A 17,867-nucleotide genomic window follows, 5' to 3' on the forward strand; every position below is an offset into this window, starting at 1 on the left:
CGATCCTGGTTCATCCGTGCAATGTGTCCTGCCCATCTCCATTTACGGCTCTCTATCTCTTCCACCACGTCGCTGATCCTCGTCTTTTCTCTGATCCACTCGTTCGTTTTGTGATCTTGTAGGGAGACGCCAAGCATCTGTCTTTCCATTGCTCGTTGTGCGACTCGGAGTCTCTCAGCAGACTTTTCTGTCAGCGTCGTGGTCTCCATCCCATACACGAAGACCGGCAGTACACACTGGTTGAACACCTTGGTCTTTAGGTGTTGAGCAATTTTCTTGGAGCGTAGAACATGGCTGTTTGCCCCGAATGCCGCCCAAGCTTGTCCGATGCGCCTTCCTGTAGGGGCTACCCACCTTCTGGTAGGAAGAACCCCACATAACCCACTAGCTGCCCCCGCAGCTGGTGGGTATGAAATGTTATGCATTTTCCGGATAAAAAAAGAATAGTAAACAGGAAAAGTTTGTTTTGAATAGAACCGATTTGAAAAAATCTCTCACCATTAAAATTCAAATTTTTTTCTGCTGAACATAGGCTGTATAAAATATTCTCTAAATAGTAAAAAACCTTTGATAATTTACTATTTGATAAAGAATTTACGTATTTATTATTGATTAGGACTAATGTATACCATTATTTATAATTATGAAGTCGGTGTTGGAAGATTTGAAGATTTTATAGTTTCCTTGAGCTGTCACTTGACAGCCTGGCACACTTTTACGATGGTGGATCAAAGTATTTTGGTTTGACTATAGAGCGTGAGAACACGCACACAGTCATAATTATTTTAGTGTGAATAAAACTAGCATCGAAATTACCTAAACTTGACATGCCACGCTAGACGTAAACGCTCTTAACTGAAAAATAAACTTGTCAGTAATCAATTTGACATAATTTCCCATACTAAAACTGACAATGTGTGAAGCTTATTCTTAAGTTATTAAAAGTTATCCGACGGTTGAAAATTCAGCCCTTGGTTTAAGAAGCTAAAAAAAAAAGATTGTCTGGAATAAGTTAGTTTAATAATATAAATGAACAGTAACAAACGCTTAGCTCTAAGTGAGGTTGATAAGAAACTCGAATCTTTTTAGTTAGTTTCATTATCGTTAGCTGTTTTTTCTCTATCAAGACCACCCCAGTCTAATTGATTTTTTATCTCTCCCTACATTTATTTACCGAGAAATTCCTGGAGAAAGTTTTCTTAGCTTCTCTAATTAAATGCTTTCTTTAAATACCTATTATTAAGAGCCAAATGAATGTTAATGGGAGCGGGTTCGTTTTCAAAGTTTTACAAAAAGTAAACAAATATTTAGCTTGTTAAAATGACTGTCTCCGATGGAACTCACATTGAACATTATAAATTCAATATTATTAGTTAAAAACAATCATACAGCAAAATCCTTTCTTCAAGTTGTCCGGTAGATATTGCTTCCTAGCAATAAGACCACCTAAATTGTGCCAATCCAACTTTTACACATAGAACATTACACATGTCAATTTTAATGTGTTGTAAGTTGTAACATTTAATTTTCATTTTCATTACATTGACCTATTTTCAGCACAAAATGCAGTATCAAAATAAATAAATGTATTCCATAAGTGCATGTCAATTACTATTAGTCATTAACAACTTACACCCCGAGGGCGAATTGTTGTGGCCGAATTAATATCCAATCTGTAAATTGTGGGAAAATAAAATTAAAAGCTGAATGTTGTTTGTTCTTAAAATACATTACATGAGCTACCGAAAATAAAGCTCTTATCATTAATTTGCGCAATGTTTGTAATTCGTAACTACAAACACTTTTTGTTGTTAAATGTTTAGTGGTATGAGTACCACAACTTGAAACTACATAGAATGGATTAACCTTCATAAATTATATTGGATTAATATTGAACAACTGGATCCGGCCTACCCGTTTATACACATAGACAAATGCTACAAACTTATAAAAAACTTATAGACTGCATGTCACTTAACACCAGGTGCGATTGCGGTCAAGTACCTGCCTTGTGCACGAATTAAGAAAAAAACTTTTTTGCGTTAGGTTGGTAGCTAAAATGGTTGTCATTGAGGCTGCACAATGCACATTCCCGCCTCCTTGGCTGCGCGACACTGGCCACCAAGATTTATTGTTTTTCTCGACGACCAATTTCGTTCTTCTTTTGTTTTTATTATCGCTCTCAACTCTTGAATTTTTACGCATACGTTTTGACATCTCGATTTTGTGATTTAATTTAAATAATTTTATTCATGTTTGAAATATCAAGTATTGACGATACCACGAAGCTCTAATAGACTCAAAATGTATCTTGATAGAGTTGTGATCTTAAGTCTAAATACCGTTTTCTTTGTTCTCAGGCTGAACTAGTGGCTGTGGAAGGGAAAGAGATAGAAACACACTACGTGCTCGCTCGGGAGAGGATCCGAAGGTGGAACTCTACATCCAAGTGCTACCTTCTAGTGGAGAACTTGCCGACGCCACTTCAGGTAACTTCTAATATAGTTTTTTTAAAGACCCAAGGCTCTTATATTTATTTGTATACACGTCATTAGAACTATGTACGAGTATCTCTTTATTTTGAATTGTCATCATCATTGTTAGTATGATGTCTACATTTTAACTGTATTAGTCCCTCCCTAGATTGCAAGCGGTCTGTAGGTAGGTGTAATTGATAACCATATTATTCATTATAATGATGGGGCAAAAAGAGTCCGGAGTCCTTAATAATATATATATATATAATATACCTCCAAAGCTCAGATGCTAGATTCGGTATTTTAATAAAAAATATACCTCAATTAAGCGACGTCAATAGACATGGTTGATGACGGACGACTAACTGCCGAAGAAACTAAATCTAAGTTGCACCAGCTAACTACGACGATAACCGGTATTTTTCGTATGGAGTTTGACGTTGGTAAACTTATTTTAAACTTAGTCTTAAACTTAGCCTAACTGTTTTGAAACACATTTCCTAACACACTCTTAAACTTATTGTTTTGTTTCAGGCGGGTGGCATAGCAAGTGCCAGCGTATGGTCGTCATGTGGTTGCCGCCAGCGGCTGTTGGCTGCCGTCACCAGCGGCGGCCGAGCTGTCCACTGGGCGGCAGTGCCAGCGCCGGTCCCAGCCAATGACAGCGATTTGTGCCGATTCAACTATACGTGAGTATAATTATTATCATTAACATTATCAGTCTGTATGTATGTACATTGTTATAATAACAGTCAGTTATTCTGACATAACAGCCCTGGCGATACTTGAACCTTCAGAATAGGTGGCCGCCGTTATTAGTGAGTTAAATTAAAGGCAAATGAAATAGTTTATTTCAGTACATAGGCCCTTTCCAGGGCACTTATACACGTCCCAAATATAGCTAGCCCTACCACCACTTCAGAACAACATACGGGCTGGTGCTGAGAAGAAGTGGCGGAAGAAACTCAGTCACCATTGTCATCCTCTTTTTCAGTATAGGCACTATGTTTATGACTATTCTGCTGACTCATTTTAGCTATTATAAAACCATTATTTACCTGTTTTAAGACAAATAAACACTTTCTATCTATCTATCTATTAAATTTAATTTAATTTTAACTAAATGGGTAGGTGTTCAAGTTTTTCACACGTCAAGTTCATTAACAAACCAACCATCTCTACACAAAATATCCTAATATTCAGTAACCCCAAAAAATAAGCAGTTTTATTTCCTGGTGCCTAAAGTTTATTATTCAGCACTGGAACTTTCTAACTGCCCTCTTTAGACCAGTAACGAGCAGAATTTAACTTAGTAACGTTATCTTTAATGCGCATACGTTAGCATAGTAGTGCCGTTAATTTTGTGGACTTGTTCAGAACTAGTGTTAGACTTTATGAGTTATCTCAAAATAGTCATAAAACGTCAAAAATATTTCGCAATTAGGCTTTTGAAAAGCGCTTTTACAGACAATATATTTACATAACGTCAAAATACATAGGTCCTAGAGATCGATAGTATAACTGAATAGTATTCCAGAATATACTAAAATAAATAAATACCTATAGTGTTCTGTTTTGATTTCATTCAGTGAATGATCTCTATAAAACGACCAAAATTGGAATAATTTAGTGCGCAAAATTTTTACCCAACATAATCCGAAGTCATTATGCGGACTAAAGTCATTTAAACGTTATTTAACAGCAACAAATAACAAGTTCATCAGTCATTTAAATGCGACGCAAATGGACGAATCAGCATAATGGCCGGCGCGATTGCATTCGACAGGCATCGTTTGTCAACCTTCACCCTTCACTTTTTAATCTGGAGTTGAAAATGCGAAAAGTTTCCGAATAAATTTTATTGTCGACGCAGTAAGACGGTGCGGTGCTGGTCGGGCTTAGGAAATGAATTCTGTAACTTCGGGGTACTGCGTCTTGACTTTGACTTGTCCTATGTAGAGACGTTTTTAATTGTCTGGTGGAATTTGTCTACCTATTCCCACTTTAATCGCTTTCTATGTATTTGCGTGTAAGGTCTGTGTTACTAATCAGCATGATTCATACAATTCGCTGCCCGTTTCTTTCGATTTTAATTAGTACCGATTCGTAACTTTAATGAGTATTGCAGTAACATAATAACTTTTTTAACTTCTCAATCAATGAGATTTTTTAACTTCTCAATCAATCATATTTAAATAAAATAGAATTATTCAGAAATTTGAAAAATTGCTTAAATGAAATTAATAACAGTTTGAGTTAAATATTGTGTCTATTTCATTAATTGTGAGAAGAATTTTATTTTCTTCTTAAACCTAGACGTAAATGAGTATGGAACTCATTTATAGTACTTTAATATTTATTCGTTTTCCTAAACATAGCTATGAAAATGTGATTATCATTCGTCACTTTTGAGATCTACAAACGTACTAGAACCACAATACAAGTATCCAAACGTCTGCTCATTAAATCCTTCATTAACTTTACTGTGCCGTAGAACAGCGATATTTTAGACGCAGAAACAAATAACGTTAATAGCGCCGAGATATAAAGTAAGCAAGTTTCATTTACTACGCCATCATGGAAGATAAGGAACGCTGTAAATTTTATTGTCCCAAGCATCATTAAGTTGTGCGATCCGTCAGTCCGCAATCTTGCGATCTCCAAGATTGTGCTTTGTTTTTTTTTTCCTTTTTTAATTCCCCTTAAAAGCCGCTTTAATGGTTGCAAAAGTTATACCGTAAAAATGTATAGTAAGCCCACTCCATTCGTTGTCGTAGTTATTAGATATTTATTTGAATAGTAACTAATCCTCAGTAGTCCAAAAATTACACTGTTTCTACGTCAAGTGGTGGTTCGCCATTCCTGGATATGATTCGTTAATTCATTTCAACCTAATGATGTCCACTGCAGGATAAAGGCCTCCACCAAGGATATCCGCAATGACCGGTCCTGCGCTGCCCACATCCAGATGCCTTCCGCGACCTTATTACTATCCTACTAATTTATATTGCTATTTAACTGGCCAAGTAACAAACACAAGTGTCAAATAAGCCACTTTATGACAAACTAAAATTCACACGGGCAAAGCCGCGGGAAATAGCTAGTTTATGTATTCAAGCCAGCGGCATTTTCCGACTCCGCGATTTTAGGTTGAATCAAACCCGCGACACACATTGCCTATTCAGAGTGATTTCTGTAGAATACTTAATGATTAGGTTGTTCGACTGAATGGCACATTTCAATGGAGAAAATGGGTTGTTTGCTTATTTGAGGTTTACTCGGGAAAACGGTTTTGTTTGCCAGTTTCAGATATCTTATGGGCACAAATTCTTGAGGCTGAACCCCTAGAGATATTTCTTAGAAATATAGGAATACAATACAATCACGTAATGACTGACTTGAAACCTCCGAGGCCAAGTGCTAAGAGAATGAGATTCTCTCATCCCGGTGGTGGTTTTGGGTTCCGATTTCTGACTGGGACAGTTTTAAAGACTTTGTTATGTTTCCTTACGCTCATTACAGGTTTGATATAATGTGATTTTTCAAATCAGAAATAAGATTTCGAGCATTCGCAATGTCTTAGAAGGGAGTGTATCTGTCTTTAAGACTGTGTTCCCATATATCTTGAGTGGAAAATGTAAAGTGCGACAGCACTTCAAAATAAAGTGATTATTTAAAACTTTATTAATTTGATAGTATGATTTTACTTACAACATAAAACTCAAAAACTATATCCAAAGCCATTTGGATATAGTTTTCAAAACGTCAGCCTCCGTCGAGTTTATTCTCCTTGATTTATATGCAATTCGGGAATCGTCCGCCATTTTAAGCGTTGACCCATTTATTCTTCGACTTGCAAACGAAAGTGTTTTTCTTTGGCACGCCTCTTGAGTTCCCTAATTTAATATCGTGTTTTAGATTCAGAAAAGTTATCCATTGTGAAAATGTATTGCTTGTAAGAGAACACGCCTCTGTGGAGTTTTCCGCTGGTCTTCCTTGTATTTTTCATCAAAATCTTTAGTATAGAGCTTCTGTAACTTAAATGCTAATGCTCATAACACTAACATTTGCTAGCAGAAGTGTAGCCTTCAAATGTTTTTGTTGTTTCGTGGCCAAATTACATGGGCAAACAGATTTCTTTTTTACTTCCATCTACGTCTATCACAAAAATGAAAATCATGTTAAAATATGAAAGTCTATTATTCCTACATTCCAATCCTCTGAAACCGTTCGAGCTTGTTAAACCAATAAATATTTTTCTAAAATCTCTCCGATCCATTCCAACACCAAACATTTCAATGGAAATCAATACCAGCCAGTGTTTCCAATTATGATAAAAAACGTAAAAAAGGTAAAAAAAACTACACGTCGGAACTGCGATGCCGGTGAAACCCGAGGGGCTCATTCGTCAAAACCACCATAATCTTGTTTCGGCCGACATAGACACATTGAACGGTATTTTTTATTCATTCATTCGTAATATTTTGTATTTTTTTCCACCGCGAACGAGCACATTGTTCTCGGTCGAGCTTTGGAGAATAAATGAATAACCACTGTTGCGGCCGCAACGGCCGCCTCCTTGGCTGCGCGCACTGGCCAGCAAGAATATTTATTTTTCTTCGTTTTTCTTATGTCAATCAATATTTTTCATCTCAAATGTCACTCGATTCTTTCCAATTTCTCGAATTACATCAACGAGCCAATACAAATTTTATTGTTTCAATATGTAGTTAATAACCTACATGTTTTTTTGGTCCTTCGAGCCGGATAACTTCGCATGTTCGGGAACACAATTTTTGGACACGGATCCCAATACTTTCGAACTGGAGAAGAAGCGATACCCAGCGACCTCGACACACGAAATTTCTGAAGACTTCTCGTCGTGTCTTCAGAAACCCGGCCTTCGCAGCAACGAAACGCGACGGACGGGCCTCGTACACGTAACGTACCGACTATCATTCATTTTTCATTATCATAATCGTATTATTTTTCTCGTATTTTTAATAATTTCATCATGCCCGCGAAATTAAGCGAACTCGTGAGTAAGCGCGGCGTAATTAAAGCCAAACTCGCACGATTCNGCCATGTCCATTACTCGATTGTATGACGAAAAATCTCGCAGCGTTAAAATCGTTAGGCGAACCAGTTGATAGTTGGGATACAGTAATAATTTATCTAGTGTCATCGAAACTTGACTCTACCACATCGCGTCAGTGGGAAGAGCATCGGTCTAGTAACACAGTTCCTACTCTCGAACAATTTACCAATTTCTTGCGTGATAGAGCTGACTTACTCGAGACTATGTCCTCTAAACAATCGCAAACGTTCAACCCTACTCGTAATTTTCGGCCTAAGAAAGTGCTTCCGGTAACGACAACCAAAAATGATACTAGCGATCGTCCTTACTTTAAATGCCCTGTGTGTCAAGATGCGCATCCGATATATTTTTGCAAAAGATTTTTAGATTCGTCTGTTCATGAACGCGTTGAGTTTGTAGAGAAATTGAGTCTTTGCAAAAATTGCCTCAGACCAGGTCATACTGTTTCCACGTGTCGCTCACGAGGCTGTAAATATTGTAACGAAAAGCATAATTCGCATCTTCACGTGGATTCAGAAACTACGACCAATTCTCAGGCTGTAATGAAAATCGAAACCGCGACTCTTGACCAAGTGTTATTGTCAACAGCATCAGTGCGTATAATGCATAACAATAAAAGCGTACTCGTTAAGGCGCTCTTAGACTCGGGCAGTCAGTGCTCGCTTATCACGGAAAGCTTGTGCGAGAAGTTAGGTATTCAACCACGTCAAGTCTCGAACACGATACAAGGCATCAGTGGTAATGCGCAAGTTATTAATCGACAATGCACAATTACAGTTCAATCGCAGGTAACAGATTTTAGTTCCACATTATCGTGTCTAGTCATTCCCCGTATCGTGGGGTCAATACCAAGTCAATCCATCCGAGTCAATATGAACATACCTTCAGGTGTAGTTCTAGCAGATCCAACCTTTGCACAGCCGTCAGAGATAGACATACTCATAGGCGCGGATCTCTTCTGGACCTTAATTCAATCTAACCGAATCCCAGTCGCCCCCGGTTCTAATCTCCAATTAATTGAGACAAAATTAGGCTGGCTGGTATCCGGATCTATCTCGAATGTTAAAACGAACAACTTTACGTGCACTTTTCTGACTACCGCGCCATCATTTATTGAACTCAAGCATGTGACTCAATCATCTCGTGATAATATAGGCAGGTGTGCTGTTAATATTCGACTTTAGACTCGTACGACACGGCTCTAAATAATTTTAAACATCTCGAACGACGACTCGAATCGAATACACGAAACTGAATCGAATAATCGCGTATACATATTTACCGTTTCATATTTATAATCGTAAAAACACTCGTATCAAACTCACAGGGCTTTTGCCAGTAATCAAACTCGAGCAATCTTTACATTCATTAGTTCGACTAAGTCAAGCTGAATCGTTTCTCGTATACTCGATACTATGTTAAAGAATAACAAGCTTTCATCAAAAAGCTCACGTAAAATTATTACCGTTTCTCGATGACAGCTGGATTTCGGTAGAGTCGGCGGTAGACTCGAAAACTCTTATCTCGAATAGCGAAAACCATCTAATAATTATACAGTCCACTCACCCGTTCACAAAGCTTTTATTTCAACACGAATATCTCACGACCACAACATTTATTAGCTTCAATACGTACGTTTTAATTAACCAATCTGTGGCTGAAACTTAGCACGATCAATCGAATATATCAATCCACTTAGAAGCAGTCACCGATCATACCACGGAGTCATTCCTCATGGCCTTAAGACGTTTAATGTCGCACCGGGGTAAACCTGTTAACATCTACTCGATAATGGGCTTAACTTTGCAGGAGCATGTAACGAACTCCTTAAGCAAAAGCTCCAACATACCACTGACAGTGTCTCTGACGCTATGGCATCTGAGGGTATCGCGTTCCATTACGCCAGCATACGCGCCCCAACTCGGTGGTCTGTACGAAGCCGTTGTCAAATCCGCGAAACATCACTTGAATCGAATTGTATTCCGTTCACATCCGACATTCGAAGAGCTAAGTATGTACTTTGCTATCGCAAATCGAAGCAATATTAAACTCGAGACCGTTCATTCCCTCATAGGCCGATCATTCACAACGATTCCATCTCACACGTATCATCAGGACAATTTAAACCGACTGACCCGTTACGCACGTATTGAGGCCCTCCGTCAACACTTCTGGAGGCGTTGGCACCACGAATACCTGCCACGTGACATCTACGACAACGCCACAAAAGGACGAGGAACGAAACAACGTTGGACCTAAATAAACTCGTTCTTCTGAAGGAAGAAAATTCCCGCCACTCAAATGGATGGTCGCATCACGAAACTACCCAGGACCCGATGGGATCAGTCGAGTGGCCGACGTCAGAACTGCCGAAGGAATCGTTCGACGAGCTGCTTGCAAGATATGTCCTCTACCAGACGACGAATAACATCACAAGAGGCATCATCTTTCCTGAATTCCATTTGAAGACTCGGCAACGTAGCCTTCCCTTCAACGCGGGGGGCATGTTGCGGCCGCAACGGCCGCCTCCTTGGCTGCGCGCACTGGCCAGCAAGAATATTTATTTTTCTTCGTTTTTCTTATGTCAATCAATATTTTTCATCTCAAATGTCACTCGATTCTTTCCAATTTCTCGAATTACATCAACGAGCCAATACAAATTTTATTGTTTCAATATGTAGTTAATAACCTACAACCACTGTTCATATACGTGTCTGTATCCTGTAAATTGTATTTCTCGTAGTAAATAAAAGACTGACAAAAGTGGCTCGGTATATTCCGCAAATTGTTTTAAGCACTATCCAATATTGTGCTCTCCCGAAACAGTTTTAGGGCAAAACCTGCTTACCGAAACTTGTGTAGTGGAACTAGACCCGTTTTAGGGCCCTTCCACATAATGGTACTGACGAAGCAATTGGAATTCAAATTCACAATATCAACACCAAATATTAATCATAGGGGGCACATCTAGTTAAAAACTGAATTCCTGAAGATGATTTCCAGGATCTTGACTCCCTTATAGAACTGAATATTGCAGAGATTTCAACTATTTTGAATATGTAATTTGCTATTAGTTCCGTATTTTTGATGTTGAGTTACATAGGGTTGTCGACGTATTATTTATTTATTTATTTAATTAGGACAACCAACAAGACATACACAAATACAAGCAAATGGGATTAATTAGAACATCGCTCAATTAATAAAGCCCGCAGCAGTGACAATCAACGTCACGTGCACGATACAAGTTCTGGAACAACCTGCGATCGGTCTAGGGCTGATCAATCTGAATACAGTATAATTTTATTAAATTATATTTAGCTGTACACTAGTTTAATAGATTCATAGAAAAGTAGAACTCATTCCCTTGGGACTGTACAAGTTAGACTTATTCGATTATTCATAAAAGCGAATTTCGATAAAATTCTTTATTTATACCAATATTTATGGCCCCATCCCAAGATATATCAACATTATACAAAGTTTATGTAACTAGGAACTTACCTCACAGTAGGTCGCTCTATCTTACAGGAGTTGTATTACAAACCAAACTACACCTCAGCATGTGACAAGTACGTTAATAAACATCCATCATCGTAAAGTGCCAACCCTACTCGTCACCGTGCATACATGACACCTGGTTCAATATGGCCACCGGGGTCCATTTGTATAGATCGGGTCGGGGTTTAACACTAAAATAGTTAGGTGTTATCGGGATCCTAGGGAACAAGCTGGGCTATTGTGGACTGGGTCCAGGTGACGAAATTGCTTTCGGACCGAATTGCTGAAATTCTAATTGAAGTTTTTGATTGGGAACGTAATAAGAAGCATCAACTTTATTATCGGCTCTAAAAATATTCAAAGTGATTGTATAATATCGTAATTATTAGCTGAAATAAAAACTCTGTAAGATACCTACTTTCAATATTAAATACAGTAAACAGACTCGTGCCCCACAATAAATCATTCTAGATCTTTCGAAATGTATTTTTTAAACATTATTTGCATGTGATTTCTTGCCTAAGAATCCTGAAAGTCTTGAATGAGGTGGCTTGTGTTGTGATTAAAACAGTATCAAGGGACTAATTAAAACAGTAGGCATTATTTATATCTATGGTTTGTAAATCTTCCTGTGTCTCCCATGGCCCACAAAAGTGCTTGTTCTTTAATAAGCGACACATAACTCATATTGCGGCACCTAGCGGGCCCTCGGGGCCAATTCATCACGGCGACTGTCGGGGGTTATAGCCGCTTTTTATCTTATCAACTTGAGAAAATTCACTGCTCCAAAGTTAAAATACTGGGTGTACTCGTAGATTGCATGCAAAAGATATTGTGTATCTCATGTTTTTTTTTTTTGTAAATAAAAGTAAATTGGACCTGAAAATCGTGAATAATATTACACTGTTGCTAAGTTTTTCTTCAAAAATAATTTTAAATTTATTGGCGGATTTCATGAGAATTCTGTCAGTTAGCCATTGGTCAAACAGAGAAAATAAGGCATATATCTGTTACAGTCAACAAATATTCACGGGAACGATTCGCATGTTTTGATGTTAATTAATTTAATTGATTTACTATATATTTTTTAAATCGGCTATCGTCGTAATTAGTTAATTACTTTGGCCTGCACTGTACGAGTATCAGCGGAGTCCATTACGAATCAAATTTGGGTCATTACATGTTTCGGAAAACTGGCAAATTAAATTATTTGTTTGTGTAATGAGAACCACTGTAATGCTGATTGAATATTAAGCTACTAATTAATTAACTACATCAATGGTATTTGGAATTATATAAATTGATGTGATTCAAATTAAATATCTGAGCCACTATTTCATTTTAATTATATCGATTTTGAAGTGGACTATCAATCAATCTTTAATTTCACTTGCAAGTAGATGCATAGTTGGGATGGTGAAATCTAACAATTTAGATGTTCCTTGTCCCATATTGCAATTTAAATTGAGCCGAAAATAGAATCACATTGATCGTCGAAATCGATTGAGCGTCTTTTCATACGGGCCAATAACAACAAGAGGCGTATTATTTAATCATTGGAAATCTAAAATTCGTAAAAAACACAAATTGTATTCGAATTCTATGTAAAGAAGAAGAGAAGAATTCAAATAGTACCTACCTACACAAAATTAAAAAAGGAAAAAATTACACTGAAAAGGCAACAGTCTTCCTCAGCAGTCTTCCGTAGGTCTCTGTTTGAGTAAGAAGGTTACTAGGTACACGTTATATGATGGAAATAAAAGGTGTTTTTGTGAATCCGTACTCAAATTGCCATTGTTCTTCTATGCAGTAAAACATGCCTCCATTTTGCTTGACTCTTAAGGCAACATTAACCATTTAAAATAACACCTCCCCTTCTTTCGCAGATTCCCGGTGACAGCAGACATGGCGCCCGTCAGCTCGCTGCTGGTCTACTACGTCACAGAAGCAGGGGAACCGGTCAGTGACGTCGCTAGCTTCCATGTCAAGCTGCTGCATAAAGAGGTAAGGATTTTCTTTGATAGTAAGTTAATGCACTTGTAAAATTACTGGGGAAAAGATAATAAAAGAGGGTGTCTGTTGTAGGGCTGGAGACTAAATTATCCATCTGTTTACGTGAACACAATCTGTTTCTCAAAAGTGCATGAAAATATCAAAGGAACTGCAGAAATCTAGATTGTAAGTCAACAAAAATAAAATAGAGCTAGTATTAGTAGTTGTAGCTCTTGATTTTCTCACTATTTCTGGGATTGTAATGGTCTATCACCAGACGTCTTGATACAATACTAAAACCACCAGGCCATGGTAGCCATTGAAGTTAAAACTGGAGTGTATATTTTTACTCTGAAAAAGCCTTTTTGACATTTTTTCCATACTCCAGTATAAAGTTGTAAATGCAAATCGTCATTCAACTCTAACATTATTATCACAACGCTAAACGAGTTAGCACAAAAACGGAATGTTCTCATAAAAGCGAATCCCACACGCGAATACATCACAATATGGATTCATGCGAACGTGTAAATGTACGGTACGCAGAGCAAATATTGGTACATGAATATTTATATTCAGTTACGATGATTTTCGGCTTTTGTGACGAACTCATATTTATGCAATCGCGAACGTATTTTTGGGCTGTTAGGGTGTGTGTTAAGCAAACAATGAATGAAATGGGGATTTAATAAGTACATAAACCGTTCAGCACACTCAAACTTATTGTGAACAAAAGGTCGTTTTGCATAACCATGTGTAGGTACAGAGAGAGAGACCGTGAAAACTTTTATAAAGTTCTGTAGCACAAACAGCCTTTATATTTACGGATTGAACAAAGCAGAATGTTTACGATTATTATGTCACTTCGTTCAAATGTTATAATCTTAATGATATCATCCCAAAATACCCCAGTTATAAAACTAAATTTAAATCATCAACAGCCCTTTACAGTCCACTGCTGGACTATGAGCCTCCTCCACTATAGTAGAGGGTTTTGCCATAATCCCCACGCTTGGCAGGTGGGTTGGAGATCGCAGTTTAAAAGATTTATGTTTGTCAGAGAGCGCTGCTGCCCGTTCTCTGTTTGATGTGTAAATTTAAATAAATTATAGCAATGTAGCTAAATTGATTGATCATTGGGGTTAAATTGATACTAGACTTTGATCGTAGTTATGAATAAGACAAGAAAAGAAAAAAAAATGTTGAATTCTAGTAACTTATTTTTTACATAACTTATTTTTAAATCCTGGATAAGTAATTGCTTTATTGTGTAAACTCTAAAATCACTGATTTAAAATAAATTTTACTTCAACAGGTCTTTTCTAGACAGAAAATTTCTGCAGTAAACTAAATTAATTTAAATAAATTGCAACGCAAATTGAATTCCTGTGCCCCCAACACACGTTAGCTCCATCGGAATTGCATCTAGCTCCATCTGTAAATACGGGCTTGGACTAACAAACTTAACGAATCTGCGAAATCGGAGTAACGTATACGAATCTTAAAATGGAGAATATTTTGTAAATTGGAATAAATAACTGAGTAAAAATATCTCGTAATGAAAGAATGGGATACCGAAAGAGGTAGACCAATTAAAATTGGTTCAGTATCCCATTCTTAACCCTAAAGATATCTTTATTTATCTCGCCGAGCATTGCTTTTATATTATTATCTTGAAGTAGGGCTATGAGTAGGATTTGTAGAAAACCTATATAAAGGAAAAACCGCGTTACTTTTCATTCGTCACTATTGCGGTCACAAAAGTACGGAAATTTAAGTTAGGTGCCTATTCTCAGCATCTGTGAGAAATCATTGAAAAAATATCGAACAAAATATTCTCGTGTCGTTAGTGAGTATGAGCGTACTAAGAACTTAACTTAATTTCTTGGACACAATATAAAAAAAATGTTTCGTAAAGAAAAAGGTCGAAACAATAATATAAAAAAACGTTTCAGGCTTTCGCTATGTACAAAGTTGTTTCAATATTATCCTACATGTGTATTGGCTAATCAAACATAACCAAAATACTAAGAACGTCTCCAGAATCCTGTACAAACAGTGACTACTATATCAACAGCAGTTGACATTTACTATAGGCAGTATGTTAACCTGAAATCTTGTGCGCGTTTAGTCTCATGAAAATCGCAACTAACCCTCTGTTTACTGCAGAGCCTTGGCGAGGTAGCTGGCGTTAAATTGGAATATCGTCCACAATAAGGATGTGCGACAGGCGTGGTTGATCCGATACGTCGCATGCAATCGGATCTAATCGGATATTAAACTCTCGAGCGCATACGATAGTGGGGAAAACAGCTCTTTTTATTCGGTTTTTATGCGCCAGGTCGGTATTTAGTTGTAAATGAAAACATCTACTAAAACGTTTCAAAGATAAAAGTTTAAGTAGTTACTTAATTGGCTAGATAAAGTTCATCATATGTAGACAAAACTTATGCAATTGTATAAAATCACTATCTTAATGAAACGTAATTGATTGTCTTCTGTAATTTTTATGTAACACGTTAATAATGTTGATAAATAACTTCACAGTTTTAGGTTAAATGTTACAATTAGTTGATCTGATCCCAAAACCACAAACCGGGTTACCTATTAAAAGTCGACATCGGCGCATCTCTACTTCGCAAAGTGTACGTTCCTCATTTATGCCGTCTTATTTAGTGGTGGCAATATATGTTTCAATACAAATCCAGTCATTTTCGTGGTTTATTATTGGTTAGGTACGTAGTTGCAGTCAAAGTGATATATTCTTTGATGAATATGTTACATTTTAGTAGGTACCTTGTAGGTACCTTGGATAGCAATAAAACGGGTAAACCTATAAGACAAAATATTTAATATCACGAAGATCTTTATGAATCTTAACAATTATATTATTCACTCCAAGTCTCAATTTTAGCCCAATCTAAAATAAATCAAATAATCTAGATTTAGCAAGAAGACTTAAGCAAGAATTTGACTTGAATTGAGGTAGATATTGTACAAACATTTCAATAAGGAATCTCCTTTTTGCTCAAAATGTTCACTATCCTATATTAATAAAATAATAAGCGCGTCCATTTTAATTAACGGTAAGAATGATCCTTTTCCCCGTTTCCGACCTTTGAGGACACTTTTCGCACAAATTTCGTAATTATTCGCCCTCCAATTAGCCCTATAGGATACGGTACTAGACGGCTATGAAATAGGTATTAGGGGACATTTAAGAATAGAGTTGGCAGTCACATTCAATATCAGATTAACAACTTTGAAGGTTAAATGAAGTATTTGATTTGCTACTTTCATCGAAGTAGGTACAGTCGTGGGCACATCAGAGACTACATTTTTGTAGTAAAATCGGACCTATAAAAGTATAGAAAATGTACTTTTCTGTACTGTAAGTATGTAGTTTGTTGTGTCGTAACTGAATGCACACCTGCACAAAACGAACCCTACCCTTAAACCTCCAGTTTTTAACTTACGAAACCTATAGACATCTACTAGTATTACGAATGGGTGGTAGTGGTTTTTTTTTTGGTTCGGTAACTTTTGGTCCCTTAAAACTAGGCACTTGGAAAAATCACATTGCAATGATTTACATCCTTACAAGATAAAGACCCGACCTTGGAATTGGAGACAGTTTCTTTTATCAAACGAATCCAACAGTTAATCCGAACCAAATTGTAATCAGCTTAACCCAAGCAAACAAAGTTCACTGTCAACTACAGCAAGAATTCGCTCCGTTTCTTCCCTCCACACACCAAAAGCCTCACAATTCGGCAAACGGTGTAATCAGCGAGTTGCTAATGAATGGCGATTCGTTGACGGCGAAAGGGGGCAATTAAGAACGCTGTAATTTCGCCGATTCGACCAAATTGGTTCAATATGCTTGTTTTATCCGGCTATTGGGATCATCCTGTCTTTTTGTCTGGATTTCATATAGATGTCCGGTGAAAGTTCCTTTGTGTACAGTTTAATTGAGACGACTCGTTTAAATACATTATTGGGTTATCTAGTACCTGTTTTCTACAGACTTCTAGCTTGATGATCATTATAAGAAGCATTTTTATTATTTTATCAATGGACTGGAATCAGTGCAAATCATTCTGTGTGTGTTTCTTGGGGCTTAAATAAGTTAGTAGTCCTAAAAACTCAAATTACAAAATGATTACATAATCACAATTGTCCAGGCGGTCGACAGTATTCAAACTACAGACCCACAAATTGGCATGGCAGCCCGACAATGACCTCCTTTGATTATTGTTATCCTTCTAAATCAATCCTGAAAAATATTCCTACAATCAAAGAGCTCTTAGTAAATCATCATCCTGTTCCAGCGTCAGCATACTAAGATTACAATTTTCCACCAGGTGGCAGTAGCAATCGAAGAACGCCGCTGGTGGTACCCGCGCGCTACGCTTCAGCTCCGAGTGTTGGCGCCACCAGACTCTACCATGTGTCTGATCGGCGCACGCGCACCTCCCGACACTCGCTTCGACCCTCACCAAACGTAAGTCTTATCTATATATATAAAAACTAGCTTTGGTCGCCCGCTACGCGGGCTACAAAAGCTAGATCTGCGATGCTGGCCGCTCCGGGCTTCGCCCTACGCGGCGCTCGGCCTGCGGCCTCGCATTCGGAGCTCGGCCTTCGGCCTCGCAAAAATTACAGGGGGCGTTTTCGTTTGTCACGGTGCTCTTGTGCTTTTTTGACGCAACACAAGTAAATCTATGGCGACTGTGGGGATTTGAACCATCGCTCGGCCTTCGGCCTCGCCTTTCTGTCTGTCACTGGGCTCTAGTCCT

At 37.6% G+C, this 17,867-nt stretch overlaps 1 protein-coding gene across 1 annotated transcript; it reads left to right on the forward strand.

Moving 5' to 3' along the window:
• Positions 1–2,383: 2,383 nt before the first annotated feature.
• Positions 2,384–17,572, forward strand: LOC114357644 (uncharacterized; the record flags this gene model as incomplete). The annotated part of the gene is made up of 4 exons (XM_028311360.1): positions 2,384–2,489; positions 3,012–3,166; positions 12,963–13,080; positions 17,433–17,572. Coding segments are annotated over exons 3-4 (239 nt in total), but the record flags the coding sequence as incomplete, so codon positions are not given.
• Positions 17,573–17,867: the final 295 nt, after the last annotated feature.

The sequence above is a fragment of the Ostrinia furnacalis genome, unplaced genomic scaffold (genome assembly GCF_004193835.3).
Source record: "Ostrinia furnacalis isolate ACB-3 unplaced genomic scaffold, ASM419383v2 OfSCF3306, whole genome shotgun sequence".
NCBI classification, from domain to species: domain Eukaryota; kingdom Metazoa; phylum Arthropoda; class Insecta; order Lepidoptera; family Crambidae; genus Ostrinia; species Ostrinia furnacalis.